General features: G+C 39.5%; 1 protein-coding gene across 1 annotated transcript in view; it reads right to left on the bottom strand.

Annotated features, from left to right (window-relative positions):
* Nwd2 (NACHT and WD repeat domain containing 2) overlaps positions 1 to 17,363 on the bottom strand; it is a 151,412-nt gene that overhangs the window by 84,590 nt on the left and 49,459 nt on the right. Inside the window, exon 2 of the mRNA XM_076865285.2 lies at positions 5,033 to 5,121. Coding sequence (XP_076721400.2) covers positions 5,033 to 5,121 — 89 coding nt within the window. The remainder of the gene's footprint in view (positions 1 to 5,032; positions 5,122 to 17,363) is intronic.

Raw genomic sequence — 17,363 nt, 5'->3', positions numbered from 1 at the left:
AGGAAACAAATGGCACCTATCAAGACAAGGACTGTTAATTTAACATTTAGAAATAAGAGCGGTGAGAGTTATCAGCATGAGCCTCTCCTGATTTCAGATCATTTCAGTAATCAATACAGCAGGCAGATGATTGCCGACTGTTTTAGTCTTTTTTGCCTCATACATGACAGCCACTCAGTCATGACTCCACAGTGTTTTTGAAAGCTGCATGATTTTAGGTCCTGCATCCTATTAATGTAATGTTCAAAAGTAATCAAAAGTTACTATTTTGATAAGTGAAATAACTATTTTCTTAATCATGTTCTGCAAAAGTGGATTTTATTCCAACTACATCTCTTCTAGTTACTGTCTCTGTTGTATTCTTTTGGGTACCTGTCACTGGGAAGTCAGGCTTTGAGATGGCCTTTGAAGGACAGGGATAAGGGTGGCTGGGGGTGAAAGGGTATGTCTGATAGGAGGGGAAAATTGAAGGGCATACAGAGAATGAGATCTCAGAGTCCAGAACGAGCCATGGGCCAGCTGTGTTCCAAGGCTGAGAATGGCCTGACTGCTAATGCTAGGAGGAATAGCAGAAAAGCTGGAGAAATAGCTAGGCTCACATTAAAACCCTGGAGGCCGTGGACGCCATTCAACACCTAAAGGAACCCACAATATGACCTTTCAAGAGGATGCTCTGGTGGTGGTGTATAGAAAGACTCAAGTAGGGTGCTGGTGGTGGGTGGTTCTGCTAGGCACATTTTTCTAAAACCCTACTCAACATGGAACTCTGTTCTAGGCCCTGGGGACTTAAAAACAAAAGAGTTCCTTCCTTCTGGCCTGGAGGGGGTAAGCAGGAAGAGACCTGTTAAGGTGCTATATCTTCATTCACTACTTGCAGCCCTGCAGGTTACAGCAGGGTCTGAGCAGCAGGAATGGAGAGGAGGTTTGAAAGCAAGAACAGGTGGTATCTGGGGAAGAATCATCAGCCTTTTATCTACTGGGTCCCACACCACATGCTTTCGCCCCGGTCTGCTTTTATTTTTCTCAGTTCAGTCCCCTTGTTCTTATTTTTCTATCCTCTTTGTAGCCAAAGGCACTTAGTGAACACCAGCAAATTAAATGCCACGTTTAAACGCTGTGCCTTTTTCTGAATCCACGGGCGTTCATCACTTTGAGAGGGCTTGGTGCTCTTTCCACTGTTGTTTCCTTCTCTGACTAGTCACTCTATAGGTCACACGCAGAACTAATTGAAGTTCACATAATCAGACTGGTGCATTTTCATTAAACATCTGAGTTTAAATGAAAGAAACAAAGGCAATGCCACAGAATGGCCCACTAACAGGCACGTCGATCAAAGGCACATGGGCTGGCCTAACATACTACTGTGTGTTTATCAATCTAATTTAAGAAAGCTTTTGTTAAATGGCTTATGATGTACCAGCTGCTTAAGGGACCACTGGGATGAGCGGAATAAGACACACGTGCAGTCCTTAAAGACAGGTGAGGAAGCGCCCACCACATGACATCTCAGTCTCCCCATTGCTCATGTTAGAGCCTGCCATGACCACTTGTTGTTCCACCATTCCTCCCTGTTCAAAGCGCCTAAGCCTCTGAAAGTCTTATCGTGTTGCTCTTTTCCTCTCATTCCATGTCCTTAATCTTGGCCCGTAAGGTCCCTTATGATCCAACTTTGATGTCAACTGTCATTCTTTCCCTCAATCCACTCCACTCATTCTTGGCTTCTTTACTTTTCTTAGGATGTTCTAAACCCACTCCTGTCTCAGATCCTTTTCCTTGTTTCTTATGTCTGGAATTCTCCTTTCCTTGACATCTACATGATTTGCTGTCACCTTCTGCAGATTTCTGCTCAAGCTCTTTTTGGACCACCTGGCATTCCCTAAACCCCCTTACCCTGCTTTGTTTTTCATCAAAGCATTTATGGGATAAGCTGCACTTATTACTGCTGGAATTTATCCGTTTATTATCTGTATCCCTCAACAACACTGAGAACTTTACAGAAGAGGGCCTCTGGGGTTTGCTCCTGTAGTCCCAGAGCTTAGAATGCTGACCGCCATGTGGTCAGTGCTCAACACACACTTTTAAAACACACTGAATGATTGGTAGTTATGCACAGAATTTTAGAGGAACAACAGGAAGGGCATATGTCACATCCTGGGATTAGAGAAAGTTCTCTTAAGGAAATGATTCTTGGACTGGGTCCTCTTTTTGTGTGTTCATTCATTAATAAAGTCTTACAGACTTTTCCTAGGTACCAGGTACTATTCTAGGGACAAGAATGTAGCTGCCATGAAGGCAGACAAGCCCCTGTTCTTGTGAGAGAAAGAAAATAAGCAAGCCAATCCATCAGCAAACAAGAAAGATATCTGAGACTGACACATGCTATGCAAAGAACTGGAAATACTGCATCATAAAATATCTATGTTGTGCCTTCAGACTGTATCATCAGAGAAGTATCTCTAGAAAATGACATTTCAGTGGAGACCCGAGGGACAATTAGAAAGCAGGCCTATGAGAATGAAGAGCTAAGTATTCCTGACACGGATCATGGCTGAAGGAAAGAGCCAAAGCAGCACAAGAGGTGGCAGAGCAGTGGGCCAGGAAGAGAGGAGAGCAACTTGAGATCAGGTCGGAGGATGCAGGAGGTGGCATGGGGAGGTGCCAGATGGAAAGCACTGCAGGTGGAGGGACTAAACCCGCAAATATGAGCAAACAGAGGCAGGTACCAAATAGACCGCTGTGTCTAAGTGACTTGAAAATGGATTTCTTCTGGGTGCAGGGCACAAGCAAAGATGGAATCTGGGATACTGTGAGGTGAACTGGCTTCTCAGGAAGCTTCTGGCACATATTTTATTGCAGCTGAGGAGAGAGAACAATCTCGCTGGAAAATATAGCTTCAGGGAAAAGCTCCATAAATAACCTACTATAAAAGTCTAGAGTAAGAAGTACAGTCTTAGAAGGTTCAGATGTTATGTATTTGAGCTCCTGCTGAGCTTACAACTGGTAAGCAAATGCAACCTTGCAAGGTTTACTTATTCTAAACACCATCTCAGACCTGTAAGGAGTGACAATCCCTAGTATAAATACTGAGCTGAAGGATGGGCCAATTAACTTACTCTGGGTTCCTAGTCCATGTCTTCTTTCTAGGATCTCACCGACTGACCCAGTACACCTGTCTAGAATGATTCTTTCCCTCAATTTATTCTACAGGCTTTGCCTTCTGCAATTTCCCTCTGGCTCTCTTGTATTCTCCTGTGCCCACCGCTAATTTGGAAATTATACTCTTTTTCCCCCTCAGCAAATCCTTGTCAATACTGTGTTCTATGCAGGCCAGTCAACAACCTCCTCTATTTACTAACAAGAAGGATGCAAAACAAACTCAAAGATTAATATGCTTGGACACATTTCTTTTTCTATAGCAACAGAGTCCCGAAGGAGTGTCCAAGTCGTCGGGAATCCTGACAGATTGGAAGTTTTGTAACAATTGGGACCCTGTTATCAGTAGAACCAGATTCCTCAGAGAAGGCAGTGCTGAATTCATGACAAGGAATTTAATTTAGGCTCACAATTTATCAAGTAAATGGTGACTTACGAGTAACTATTCACTATGTGTGTCATACGGCCTGCTGCTGACACTGTGCTCTGAGACTGAAGCCATTTAGAGACAATTACTTTATACATCATATTAGAACCCATCATGAGGTATACCAAGGTAAAATATTTATCTAAGAGGCAACAAATGAAGGGTGACATTTTCATCCATTAACAATGGTACATTTTCCATTCTTGTACCATAAAACCCTATTACATATGCATCACTTGGCAATGTCGATGTGCAGTTGAGGCAGTACCAGAGACTTGAGATTTCCATTGTAAGTGGAAATGGTGGCCAGCTGAAAAATTCTGAATAGATACTATTATCTGCTTCAGGAGCCATTTACTTTTTCAAGTTTTGAATGTCCAAGATGCATTCAATGTTTTCAAGTACTGTTTTTTTTTTTTTCAGGTGCAAAATCTATGGTGTATAAAACCCATATGAACTTTAGCAATGACATGGGAAGTTACTGTCAGGCTGATACACACATACACACATAAAAGCTATTTTAGTCAGCTTTGCTGTGATCAAAATATCTATCATGAACAACTCAGAAGAGGGAAAATTTATTTTAGCTCATAGTTCCAGAGGTTTAGTTCACAGTGGGCCAACTCCACTGCTTTGGGCCCAAGGAGAGGCATCACATCATGGTGCTACTTCATTCATGGTGGCCAGGAAGCAGAGGCAAGGGAGAGGGGGCCATTGGGAAGATGAACTCTTCCATTGCATGCCCCAGTGACCCACCTTCCTTAGCCACACCTACCTGCCTTCAGGTGCCACCCAGTCAGTCCATTCAAACTAGAATGGACTTAAAGGTTACAACTCTCATTAGTTAATCATTTTGCCTCTGAATGTTCCTACATTAACACAGGAGCTTTTGGGGGATACCTCATATTCAAACCTTAATACACCCCCCCCACACACACACACATTTTGGGTAAATGGTAAAGCCCTGAAATACTCAGAAAAAAGAATATTCTACAATGTGAATTAAAAACCAGAAGGCAGTTAGAAGGCAAGGGATGGCCAGGCTGCTGAAAAAGAAATACTTTGAAAAACTTGGCCCTGCCTTTAGATGCAGAACATCCCTGAAGACCACAGCTTAAGATTTAAGGGCAGGTGCTCAGTGACCTATCTTTTTGATAGTAGAGACTGTTAAAAAGCAAATGAATATGGTTAAAAAAAAAAAAAAAAAGATGGCCAGTACCAGGCAGGGTCCACGAATCACAGCAAAAAAAAAAAAAAAAAAAAAAAAAAATTGTAAAACATTAAAAATCACTTTTATTTCCATTTTCCAATATTTCTTTCATACCCATCCTTATAGAAATGAACATTTTCAGGGCTTACAACTTGTATTTCACCACACTCGAATTCTAAAAAGAAACAAACCACCACTTATTCAGCTGATATAATTAAAAATGAAATTAGCATTAGAGTTACCTGAAATTCCAGTCCATAGTTTTCTCTGCAGAATTCTCTCAGTTTAGGATATACATTTTCTCTCAGTGCCTGTCTTTCTGCTCCCGTGTCTACAGGAGAAAAACAAACATATACAAGTGAGGTATGCCCACATATTTCTGGAAAAATAATAAAAACTTAAATATTAAAGTTAATATATCAAATTGGGGTGCTAAGTTTTGAAGTGGTGGGATATTGGGCTGATGGGATAATTCCCTAGAGATCCACCCAGTGGCATGTATAAGTAGCACACAGGATGGACGAGAGCCCCACTGGTCCATTTTCCATGCAGGGTTGAGAACCAAGATGATTCTTTAGGCGCACATTGGTGTTTACGTCAAACTTTTAAATAGTCATGACCACCCTGTCTTTGGGAGAAGGAGGTGACATTACAGATTCCCCTGTTTTAGCTCAATGACATGCAAACATTTCAACACACACACGGACTGATTTAGTTATTGATGTACCAAAAAATCCACACCATATATTTTCCTGTAGAGATTAGAAATAACGCAATGTTTACAAATTTGGCACAGGATCCAGGCAATCAGCATAATAATTTAGGAGAGACCCATAGTGGAAGCAAACATGAAAAACTAGCAGATCCCAACCTCTGTAGATTCAACAGGGCAAGAGTTTAACAGGAACATCTCACATTTTAGGTTTAGGGACTTTGTTGTATTAAGAATGGTTATTTTTTTTTAATGTGCCACATCATGCAAGAGAGCTGAAATAAAATATTTTTATCTTGTTATTACAAAATATGAGACAAAGAACCTGAAACCAGAATTAGAGAATAAACCCACACACATTTAATGCTGAAATTTTGCACAGAAAGGAATTCCCAAGCCTCCTGTGCTGAATGCCATGATTCTCTTGCATCCATGGTGACACTCTAGGAGTATTACAGCCAAAGAGGGGTGTCCTTGCCCCATGAACTCCAGTGAACCATTGGAAAGTTTTTTTTTTTTTTCCTTTCAAAAATTAAGTGAATGTGTTATCTCATGAAAAGCAACCTTTGCTAAATGTACCTTAATCCCAGCTGAAATGATGGAACATCTGCAGGGCACATTTACACTGCAGATAAGAACTCAAAAGAATTTCCTTCTTATCCTCAAGCACATCTGCCCATGAAATATTTAACCATATGCTGTGGTGACCCACTCTATTTTCCTACTACTCTTAAGCCTATTTTGAGAAGAAACAAAGAACCACTTTCAAGAGTCTGAAATGTAGCTACAGCCCAGCAGAGTGGCAGGCACCAGAGTTTAGATGGAAATCAGTCAGAAGAAGAGAGAGCTTCAGATTCCTCAACACCTAAACAAACTGGGTCTTTCCATACAGTAGATATCCAGTATGGTCCTGAACCCAAAGGGCAAACAGAAAACCAGGCTGAGCAGGGCCCTGTGGTGTCACGGCATTGCCAGACACAGCACATTAGGCTTTTATATCATTTACATAATCTTGGGATCAGATACCTATCCTCTCTTGCCCCATTTAAAAAGCTGAAAACACTAACTTTATATTAAAGCTGCTAATAGTCAATCTCTCTAAAAGGTCTTGACAGATTTTTTTAAAACCCAAAGAACTACAACAACAAAAGTCATTTAAAAAACAAATACTTCCATATATGGAAGTTGGGAATATATTCAACAGGTCTGAGTGTTCTGAAATTCTAAAGTTAGTATTTGATACATGAAATAATTGTGGAATGATAGAAGGAACAGGAATTTCTTGTTTCTTAAAAAATGTAATTATAATTCTTATTACTGAGTACTGAGGCCTGTATGTGCAAAAGTGAGGAGGAAAAGACAGAAATATAGTACTCAATCACTAATACTTACTAATAGTAAATAGTCTTACTATAATCTGGTAGTGTGCTAAGCAAGCCTATGTGGTTTTTTTTTTTTTCTTGGTTATTTCTGATGACAAACATATGAAATAGGTGAAATTTTTATTCTGTTCTTTTGATAGAAGAAACTAAAGACAGAGGGATTAAGAAACTGGCCAGGTTATATGGCCACTAGTTTAGACAACTCAGATTGGAAGCCAAGCATTGCTCTGCTTTACCCCGGAGACAGGCAAATACAAAAAGAATCAACCTTTGAAAGCAATGAATACAACAGCTATAAAAAATGGCTAAGGATTGTAGAAATTCTAGTGTGTCCAATAAATAAATTTTAGGTATCCTTGATGGATTCTTCTTTCTCTGTTATGAACCCCTACCATAGCCAATCCATCAAGATCTTCCTCTAAACAAATCCTGAAATGATCCAGCTCTTCCCTCCGTTACTGGATGCAAGCCAAATCCCCGTCTCTCCTGGACTGGATCCCTGTTTCATATTTGTTTTCGTCAATCCATTCCACACAGAGCAACCAGAAGGACCTTTTCAACATGTAAATCTGATCACATCATTACCGTCTTTCAAACCCTCCAACAGCTTTGCATGAAACTTGGACTGAAATCCACACTCTTTCTGTTGAAAACTTTCACCTTCCCCAAGTTCATCTCCTACTACTTCCCTGCTCATGCCACCCCAGCAGGGCTGGCCTCCAGCAGCTTCCCCGATTACAGTCCCACTAATGGGCCTTTGCTCTTGCTGTATCTTCCTCCCACAACCCTGAGTCCTGGATCTGCTTGAGGCATCTCTGGATACTGAAGTGTCCCCCCTTCAGTTCACCTTCTCAGAGAGGCCTTCCCCAAGCACTCTCTCCATAGCAGCCTCTGAACCACTGTCTACTATCTTCTTTTAAAATTTGCACACAACTCATCACTACGGATGCCGTTTGTTTACTATCTTCCCCATAAAAATGTGAGCTCAACGGGAGTTGGAATCTTCTGCCTCATTGGCTGGTATCTCCCCAGTGATTGAGGAAGAGCATGAGAAGAAGATTAACATTAAACAGGGACGAGAGGTGGGAGGGAAAGGGAGAGAGAAGGGAAGTTGCATGCAAATGGAAGGTGACCCTCATCGTTAAACAAAATTACATATAAGAGGAGCTGAAGGGAAAGGGGGAAAAAAACCAAGGGAGAGAAATGAAGTACAGTAGATGGGGCAGAGAGAGAAGATGGGAGGGGAGGGGAGGGGAGGGGGGATAGTAGAGGATAGGAAAGACAGCAGAATACAACAGACACTAGTATGTAACAACGTGGATGTGTAACCAATGTGATTCTGCAATCTGTATATGGGGGAAAAATGGGAGTTCATAACCCACTTGAATCAAATGTGTGAAATGTGATATGTCAAGAGCTATGTAATGTTTTGAACAACTAATAAAATAAAAAAAATAGAGTCATGCTCAATGAGAGTGAATGAAAAGCCCACACATGCACGGTGACAAACCACACCCTGGCCTTACTACCCAACCAACAATAACTTTCCGGAGCACAGAGGCCTCCCAAGATACAGTTCGTCATTGGGAACATATAAAAACAAGACTGAGATTCTGGAAGATAAATGATGGGGTTTAGATAGTTAGTGTCATAAGGTAAATGAAGAGAGTGAAATATGAATTTCAGGTTTCCATATTTCTACCAGAATATGAGAATTTTCTTATCAAGCTATTTTGAACCTTGCTAAATATGGGAAGGAAGTACCCAGACCATACCTGGTACACATTCTGGTGCTCTTATTTTATGAGAATGACTCATATTTCCCTATATTTGTATTAATATGTGATGATTGGTTCTAGAAATGGAAAAGTAATTAAGATAGAATGGATTAATTGTGATGAATGACAGATAAGCTGGCTTAATTAAATAAAAACCCCCCTGATTCATACCAACGGCAAATCCGGATGGCTGGCAATTAAAAACACTTGAATGTCAGAGACAGGAAAAATTAACTTGCAGAATCTCACACATAAAAAGGGACCTCTTCAAGTATAGATCAGACGAGGTGCGTCACCATGTATTTTTTATACATAGTCAGTACATCCGTTTGAATCTGCTCTGCTCCTTAGTGCTTTGAAAAGGTGCATTAACACTTTGGCTGTGCTATTAGGTTTCTGAGCAGTTGCTTTCTAAATGATTCTTTGGTGATCTCAGAGTAAGTGAAAGTCTGTACGCAGTGTCTGACCTACCCACAGGAAGTACATTAGTTGTGAAGAATTATTAATCAAAACCAAGATCCTTGAAACATCTTGATATAACTTCAGAAGGGTTTAGATTAATTCTGAATGCTTATTAAAAATAAAAGAATGTTGAATGACCATGTTGGAGAGCAACCTCACCCAGCTCCTGCCTTGCTCAATAGCAGGTCATGGACATTAGATTAAGTCATTTTTCTGACTGTTGGCAGCTCAGAAAATGTGTTTAGGATCCATGACACATACTCTGCTAAGATTGTCACATTAGCCCAGTGTCCCAGGTTTCCACATATTTGCTCTTGCTTAGATATTTTCTCTCATAGCTTCTTAGCCAATGATCTTATGAACAGTATATCTGGCTTTTTGTGGTTCTTATTTGGATCAACTCCTTGTTTGTACATTTCCCAAACTATGTCTCCTCTCTATGGCCCTCTGAAAAATTCTCTAAACCCAACCAGCCAAACTCACCCCTCCACATTCAAATCTTGTCAATTTTATGTCATAAACGTCTTTTTTCCCCACTGTTTTCACACCCATCTTCTCTCAACCCCAATTCTATTTGTCTAACCCGTTATCTGTCCCTCACTCACCACAGGCCAATGAACCATAGAGCTACTAGAGAGAAATTCCGTGACAAAACAAAAGCAAAAATGAATCTGATCAATAGAAACCTTGGCTAGCCTTTGGTGGGCCAGAGGACAAAGGCCAGAATTGCTCAGCAGCTGTCAATACTGACAACCACAGTTGTCTGTTTCTTTTCTATTCTTCCAGGATTTCTTCCCATTTCTACCTAACAAACATTAAAAATTTAAATCAAATATTTTGACACTAGAAAAGTCACGAATTGGACTAATTCAGTGATGACTGCGAAAATGTTGCATTGTTTCATTTTATCCCCACAAGCTTGTTATGAAACAAATATGACTTGCCTATTTTGCAGAAGAGGAGACAGAGCGTATGAGTCGCTCACTCAAGGCCACACAGCTGAGCTCCACCTTTGGCTGTTCACCATAAATCTTCCCAAAGTCTGAGTTTTCAGGTGTCACTTGGCTGGAGCCTTGTCCTCACATAAAACACTTTTTATGGTCAGAAGCTCCTGTCAATTGCACCCCTATGTGTGACTCCTACTCTTCTGAGCCCCTGTCATGCTCTAGGAGCAGGATGCCCCGTCTTGGCCACCCCACAGCACTCTGCTCGCTCCTGTGTGACATCTCATGCTGGCATCTCCTGTAGTTCATTGTAGTTATTAGTTTCAGTTTCTCTCCCCCATTGGACTGTGAATTCATGGAAGATAGAGACTTTCTCATCCATCTTTACATCTTTACAGAAGTCAATGATCCCAGAACAAAATTCACATAAGTGAACGGGTGAGTAGAAGCTATTATAGTCAAAACATTAACTAAACTGATAGAAGACTAATTTGTCTTCAAAAATTAATATGAAAAAAAAAATCCAGTATAATTTTCAAGTATATTGACTAGGCTGCTGCCGCAGTTTGGCTGGGCACAAATCACGAGCCACAGAAGCAGGAACAAACTTTATTTCTGAACTCTACCAGCACACTCCACACACGCTCCTGGGAACTCTCCCGAATGCCATGCGGCTCCTCCAGGAACCACCAACCGGAAATTCCTCCTCCGGCACTTCCCCAACCAATGGGAACTCTCCAGGAATCCCCACGAGAACTCCAAAGTAGCAGGCTGAGGCGGACAGCAGGGGTCTAATATTACAATTGAATACACAGCTTAACATAACCATTATCATCTCAATGGCTTGCTGGAGTCACCTCTCAACCACTCCATTCTGGCAAAAATGCCATGCGTCATTCTGACTGGGCTATGGCTCTCAGCATGCTGCCAGTTTGAATAGTCCTGTGTGAATCTAAGGTGATGTTACAAAATACACAATGGAGTAAGGCACTGTGAGGAGTGGATTCTCTCCCCCAAGGCACAATAATCAAACATGACATTATCAAAATAAGGATTTTAAAGCTCTGGAATCAACTAAAGTCATAAAAACTGAGAAAGGATTATTCTTGAAATAATTTGTCCCCAGCCCCCTCCCTCCTCTCCCTTTTCCCAGCCGCTGTGAGGTAAGTAGCTTTCCCCTCCCAATGCGTTCTGTCATGATGTTCTGCCTCACTTCAGGCTCAAAGTTAACAGCCAGCCGACCATGCACTGAAACCTCTGAAACCAGGAATCCAAATAAATCTTTTCTCCATGGTTTTTCTCAGGTGTTTTTGATTCAGTGACGTCTGACGAACATACTACGTTTAAAAAGGGAGAATGAACAGATCCCAAGATACCTATGAAACAACATCAACCATACTGATCTATAACGAGCCCCAGAAGGAAAGGCGGAATATGAGGGGCAATTTTTTTGAAGAAATAATTGCTAAAACTTCCCTCATTTAAAAGAATATATTAGACTACACATCTAAGAAGTTCAAAGAACTCAAGCAGGATAAATACGAAGAGATTTACACCTTAATGAAATACAGTCAGACTATGGGAACAAAGGTAAAGGGAAAGTCTGAACAGTAAGAGAAAAGTGAATTGTTACCTACAGGAAAAGAATACCATTAATGGCTACCTTCTCATCAGAAGGAATGGTGGCCAAAAGGCAATGGTGCAACTTAAAGTACTGAAAAAAGTAAACCAGTGTCTCTATGCCCAACAGAACTATTTTAAAAAGATGTTCACTGTGCTCTGTGCATATGAATGTATAACTTTTTATGTATAGATATAATGCACCAGTTAAAAAAACAGAAAGAAGCCCAACAAAGAACAGGAAGGGGAAGGAAGAAAAAGGGACAGTACTGGGGACTGAAGTGTAGCCAATTATGTTACATGCATTTATTAAACCAATTCTGTTTAACTACAATGCAATAAAAAATGACATTAACAAGTTGGATGGTAGAGAAGATGTTACTACTATATCTGCATTCAAGAATATACTAAAGAAATTCTTTCAAGCCTAAAGGAAATGACATCAGACACAAATATAAATCCACACAAAGAAATGAAGAACTACTCTAAGATTTCATCTAAATGTGGTCAGAATGGCAATTATCAAGAATATAAGCAGCAATAAATGTTGGTGAGGATGTGGGGGAAAAGGTAAACTCATACACTGCCGGTGGGACTGCAAATTGTTGCAACCATAATGGAAAGCAGTATGGAGATTCCTCAGTAAACTTGGAATGGAACCACCATTTGACCCAGTCATCCCACTCCTAAGTCTATACCCAAAGCATACTATAGTGATGCAGACTCATCAATGTTCATAGCAGCTCAATTCACAATTGCTAAGCTGTGGAACCAACCTAGGTGCCCTTCAACAGATGAATGGATAAAGAAAATGTAGGAGATATACACTATGGAATATGACTCAGCCTTAAAAAAGAATGAAATTATGGCATTTGCTGATAAATGGATGGAGCTGAAGACTATCATGTTAGTTGAAATAAGACAATCCCCGAAAACCAAAGGCTGAATATTTTCTCTGATGTGCAGATGCTAATTCATAATAAGGGGAGGTCTAGGGAAGAATACAGGTACTTTGGATTGGACAGAAGGGAGTGAAAGGAGGGGAGGGGTTATGGGGATAGGAAGGATAGTAGAATGAATCAGACATTATTACAGACATATGTTCACATATGAATACATGACCAGTGTGATTCTATATCATGTACATCAAGAAGAATGAGAAGTTATACTCCATTTATTTATGATGTGTCAAAATACACTGTACTGTCATGTATAACTAAGTAGAACAAAAAAATGCAAAAGAAAGAAAGAAAGAAATGAACACTGGAAAAGGTAAATACTTAAGTATGTTTAAAAGACTATATAAATTGCTATGATTTGAATAAGTATCTCCCAGAGGCCTATGTGTGGCCCTATTAGAAGATGGTGGAGTCTTTAAGAGGCGGAGCCTAGGGCCAGCGTTTGGTCATTGAGGGTGTGTCCTTAAAAGGGGCGTACTGAACTTGCCAATCCTCTTTTGGTTTTCTGGATTCTGATGTGAGCAGCTTGGTTTGCCCTACACTCCTGTATGTGCTGCCTCCAGAGGCCCATGGTAGAGGAGTCCATCAAGGACTGGGACATCCCAAATAAACCTTCTCTAATTTAACTGCTTCAGTTATTTCTTAATAGTGTCAGAAAGCTGACTAATACAGTATACAAGTATATACTATCTATAAAAAATACTTCATATTAAAAAACACAAACAGGTTGACAGTAAAAGGATGCAAATATACAATGTTCAGTAACCAAATGCAGACTGGATGTACTACTATCAGAAAAAAATAGGCTTTAATATTAATAGATAAAAGATAAATGATACAGCAATTATAATGTGTACACATCCATAAATGAAACCATTAAATATACAAAGCTAAAATTGATGGAATTAAAAGGAAAAACAAATATTCCAACAAGTTTGGTAACTTTAATAACCAGTATTACTTATCTCAATGAATCATAAAGAACTGAACAGAAAATCAAAGATATAGAATACTTCAACACAACTATCAAGCAGCCTGACCTGACATTTGTATACATTCATGGAACAACTTGACCTGACATTTATAGAATAATTCACCCAAAGACAGCAGAAACCACATTCTTCTCTAGGGCTCATGGAACACTTCCCATGGTAGACCACATGCTAGACCACAAACAAGTCTCATCAATTTAATAGTATTAAAAAATCATAACAAGTGTGATCTCCAACTGTAACAGAATTATGTTAGACATCAATATGAATTTGAGAAATTTCTAGATACTTGGAAATTGAATAAGATACTTCTAACATACTAATTTGCTAAAACGCTTCTAAATACTTGATGCTATCACACATGTATTGAAGAAGAACACACAAATGAAATGTAAATGTTACGAAATGATGGACAAGAACACATGTTGAAAGCTATGAAATGCAGCGATGGCAATGGTGACAAAATAAAACCTGTCTTTAAACAACTCCAGCAGAGAAATCTCAAATCAGTAATTTAAGAGTCTACTTTCAAAAACTAGGAAGAGAAAACTGAACTCAAAGCAAGGTGAAAGAAGGAAATAATAAGGATTAGGGTATAAATCAAGGAAATAAAAAGCAGAAAAAATAGGGAAAGAAAATCAAATTCAAAAGTTGGCTTTTGACAGATCAATAAAATTATAAACTGCTGGCTAGGTTGGCCAAGAAAAGGCAGCAGTAAACAGATGATCCAATTCAGGAATGAGAAGGAGCCATAAGTACAAATGTTGCAGAAATCAAAAAATGATAAAGGCATACCATGCACAATAACTGTTTTCAATGAATTAGACAACTTAGGTGAAGCAGATTCCTAGAAACACACAAACTATTAAGACTGATTCAAGAATAAAAGGAAGGCTGGCCTACACACACACACACACACACACACACACGCACACGCACGTGTGCGCACACACACACACACACCCCAAGTGAAAAAAAACTATAAAAAAATCTTCCTATGAAGAATATTCTAGGCTGAGTATATAGCCAGTACATTATACAAATATTTAAAGAAGGAACCCTTTAGAAACCCTTTCAGAAAATGAGAACAGAACATTTTAACTCATTCTGTAAGTCTATATCATCCTAAATCCAGAGTCAGACAGACTTCAAAATACAAAACAGAAGCACATAAATATCCCTCATGATATAGAAGCAAAATTCCTTAACAAAACATTAGTAAGCTGAGTGGGGGCGTGGTCCAGGATAATAAGATTAATACTCAAAGATAACTTAATGTAAAATGCCATAGAAACAGAATAAAGAACACACCCATGTGATCACTCAATAAATGCAGAAAAACTCTGATAAAATTTAGTAGTGTTCAGGATAAAAACTCAGCAACAAGAAATAGAAGGGAACTTCCTCAGCCTCATAAAGGGCATCTACGAAGAACCGAGAGCTGGTACTGGGCTTCAGGGTGTAAGACTGAATGTTTCCCAGCTAGGATCAGGAACCTTTCCCTGACACTCCAGCATTTTACAGGAGGTTCCAGTCAGTATAATAAAGAAAAAAAATATATAATTTTCTTCATATCATCAGTTTATCCAAATACTCTGAGGAGTTTCCACCATGAATTAACTGTGTTATTTCTACACCTCAATACATTTTAGAGGGAAAAGAATAATAAGAGACAAAAATGCTGGATCTGTGTTTCTGGTAACACCGAGGAAAAGAAGCCTCCACAAAATTCCAGTAAAAGTAACACCAATTTGGCATGAAATATTTTAAAAATCTACCTTTTAAGTGTGTTGCAAAGCTGAAATAAAACTAAGGACTTCACAGAGGCCAAACAGAGCAAAAGCAGGACTCCCAGAGTGGAGGGGATCCTTGAGGCCAGGTTTTAGTTGGACTCCATTGAACCCTGGGGACCTGCAGGCATCCTTTTGTCATCTGTGGGTGCACAGTAGATAGGAGACAAAGCCCAGAGCCCTAGTCCAAGTGAGAATAGGATGACAACAGGTTTTCTAGCACGAAAGCCTTGTAAAAGGCTGTGAGGGTAAATCTCTAGGAGATTTTCTCCAGGAGAAAACCTGAGGTCACAATCACCTCCAAGATTCCTGTTGTCACCACCTGTGCCTCCAAAAGGCTTAGCAAGAGAATTCACTGCATTGACAGGTCTGAAACACTCAGGCTTCATGATTTAAGCTAGTAATTTATAACTGATAACTACTCAGTATAAATTATTGTGATTTATTTTTTATCTTAAAATACTTTTGGTTGTGACTGGTATCTGAGAAGTACACTCACAATGACTTGATGAATTCCAGCAAAACAAGTGTTAAGGAATATCAAAGCACACACATGCACATGCGCTCTCGCTCTCGCTCTCTCTCTCTCTCTCTCTCTCTCACACACACACACACACACACACACACACACACCACACCAACAGATATTCAAGAATACAGGACACCATGAGTAAGGGGTTGCTGAAACAAAAATCTAGGTGACTTAAATCCAAACAGAATTAAGAATAATGGAATTATCTGGGATACAAACAAATACATAATTTTCTTAAAAGAATAATAGAGGTACTGAATAAAAAAATAAACTGGAAAACAATGAAGTAGAATTGAAAAAGAAACTGATACAACCCATACAAATAGGAAATATGAAAATTGAAAGTCAGTGGAATATATAGTTGGAAAAAGTAAGTGAACAGCCAGACAGACCTAAATAAGTTATCTAGAATTCATTACAGCAAGAAAAAGTCATAAAGATGAGATATTAGGAGACAGACATAGAACATATGGAGAGAATCTAAGGTATCTTTTGAGTTCCAGAGGATGGAAGGAGAGATTAGAAAGAGGAAACAATCAAAGAAATCATGGCTGAATGTTTCTCTGATCTGTTGGAAGATCCTAGTCTTCAGCTTCACAAAAGTTAACAAATTGCTCACAGAATAAATATAAAGAATACCATTTTCAGCATGAAAATAAAGAATAGTTAAAAAAAGAAATTGAAATAGGTAGAGAAAAGAGGACTAATGGCACAACATATGCCAATTAATTACATTTTGGCTGACTTGTATTTTGGACAGACAAAACTGAGATACTTGTAGAAAACATTATTCAGTATTAAACAGAATGGAGCACTTCTACATATGAGAGCAATTTTGAGACATGAATCAGACAAGATTTTAGAGAAGCTTTGATTTGAAAATGAATAGGATTCAGATAAAAAGTGGGGCAAAAAGTGATTTTTCCCAGTGGAGAAAGTAGTCATAGAATTTATTATAGAAGGGAACTGGGCTCAGTGAATAAAATTTCGAATCTCCAAAGGTCTTGAACACCAGGAGTCTGGCTTTGTTGAAGTGGGCAGAGTATGAGAAATGGGCTCTTACAGAAAGGTACAGAAGGAAACACTTCGTATGACAGACCTGTTGCAGAAGAAACCACAATGAAGTAACTGCCTTGAAAAAAACTGCATTAACCCATACATGAGATGAGAACTCAGCCTTCACCACAGCAGGAAGAGGAGGGCACAAACAGACCCCTAAGGGGAAGCTGAGTACGTCCGACACACAAGGAAGACAGGCATGACACAGCTCCTTAGAGGAACTCTGGGTTTGATGACTGGATGGTTGAGCATAAAGTGCATGTCCCAGGGCACATTGGTAAGCTTTGCCAACCTCAGAGAAGTCCATACTATCCACTATCACTGTCATCAGATCAGAGTGATT

The sequence above is a fragment of the Callospermophilus lateralis genome, chromosome 8 (genome assembly GCF_048772815.1).
Source record: "Callospermophilus lateralis isolate mCalLat2 chromosome 8, mCalLat2.hap1, whole genome shotgun sequence".
In the NCBI taxonomy this organism is placed as follows: domain Eukaryota; kingdom Metazoa; phylum Chordata; class Mammalia; order Rodentia; family Sciuridae; genus Callospermophilus; species Callospermophilus lateralis.
The sequence above is the reverse complement of the archived record's forward strand: the minus strand, read 5'-3'. Positions and strand labels throughout refer to the sequence as shown.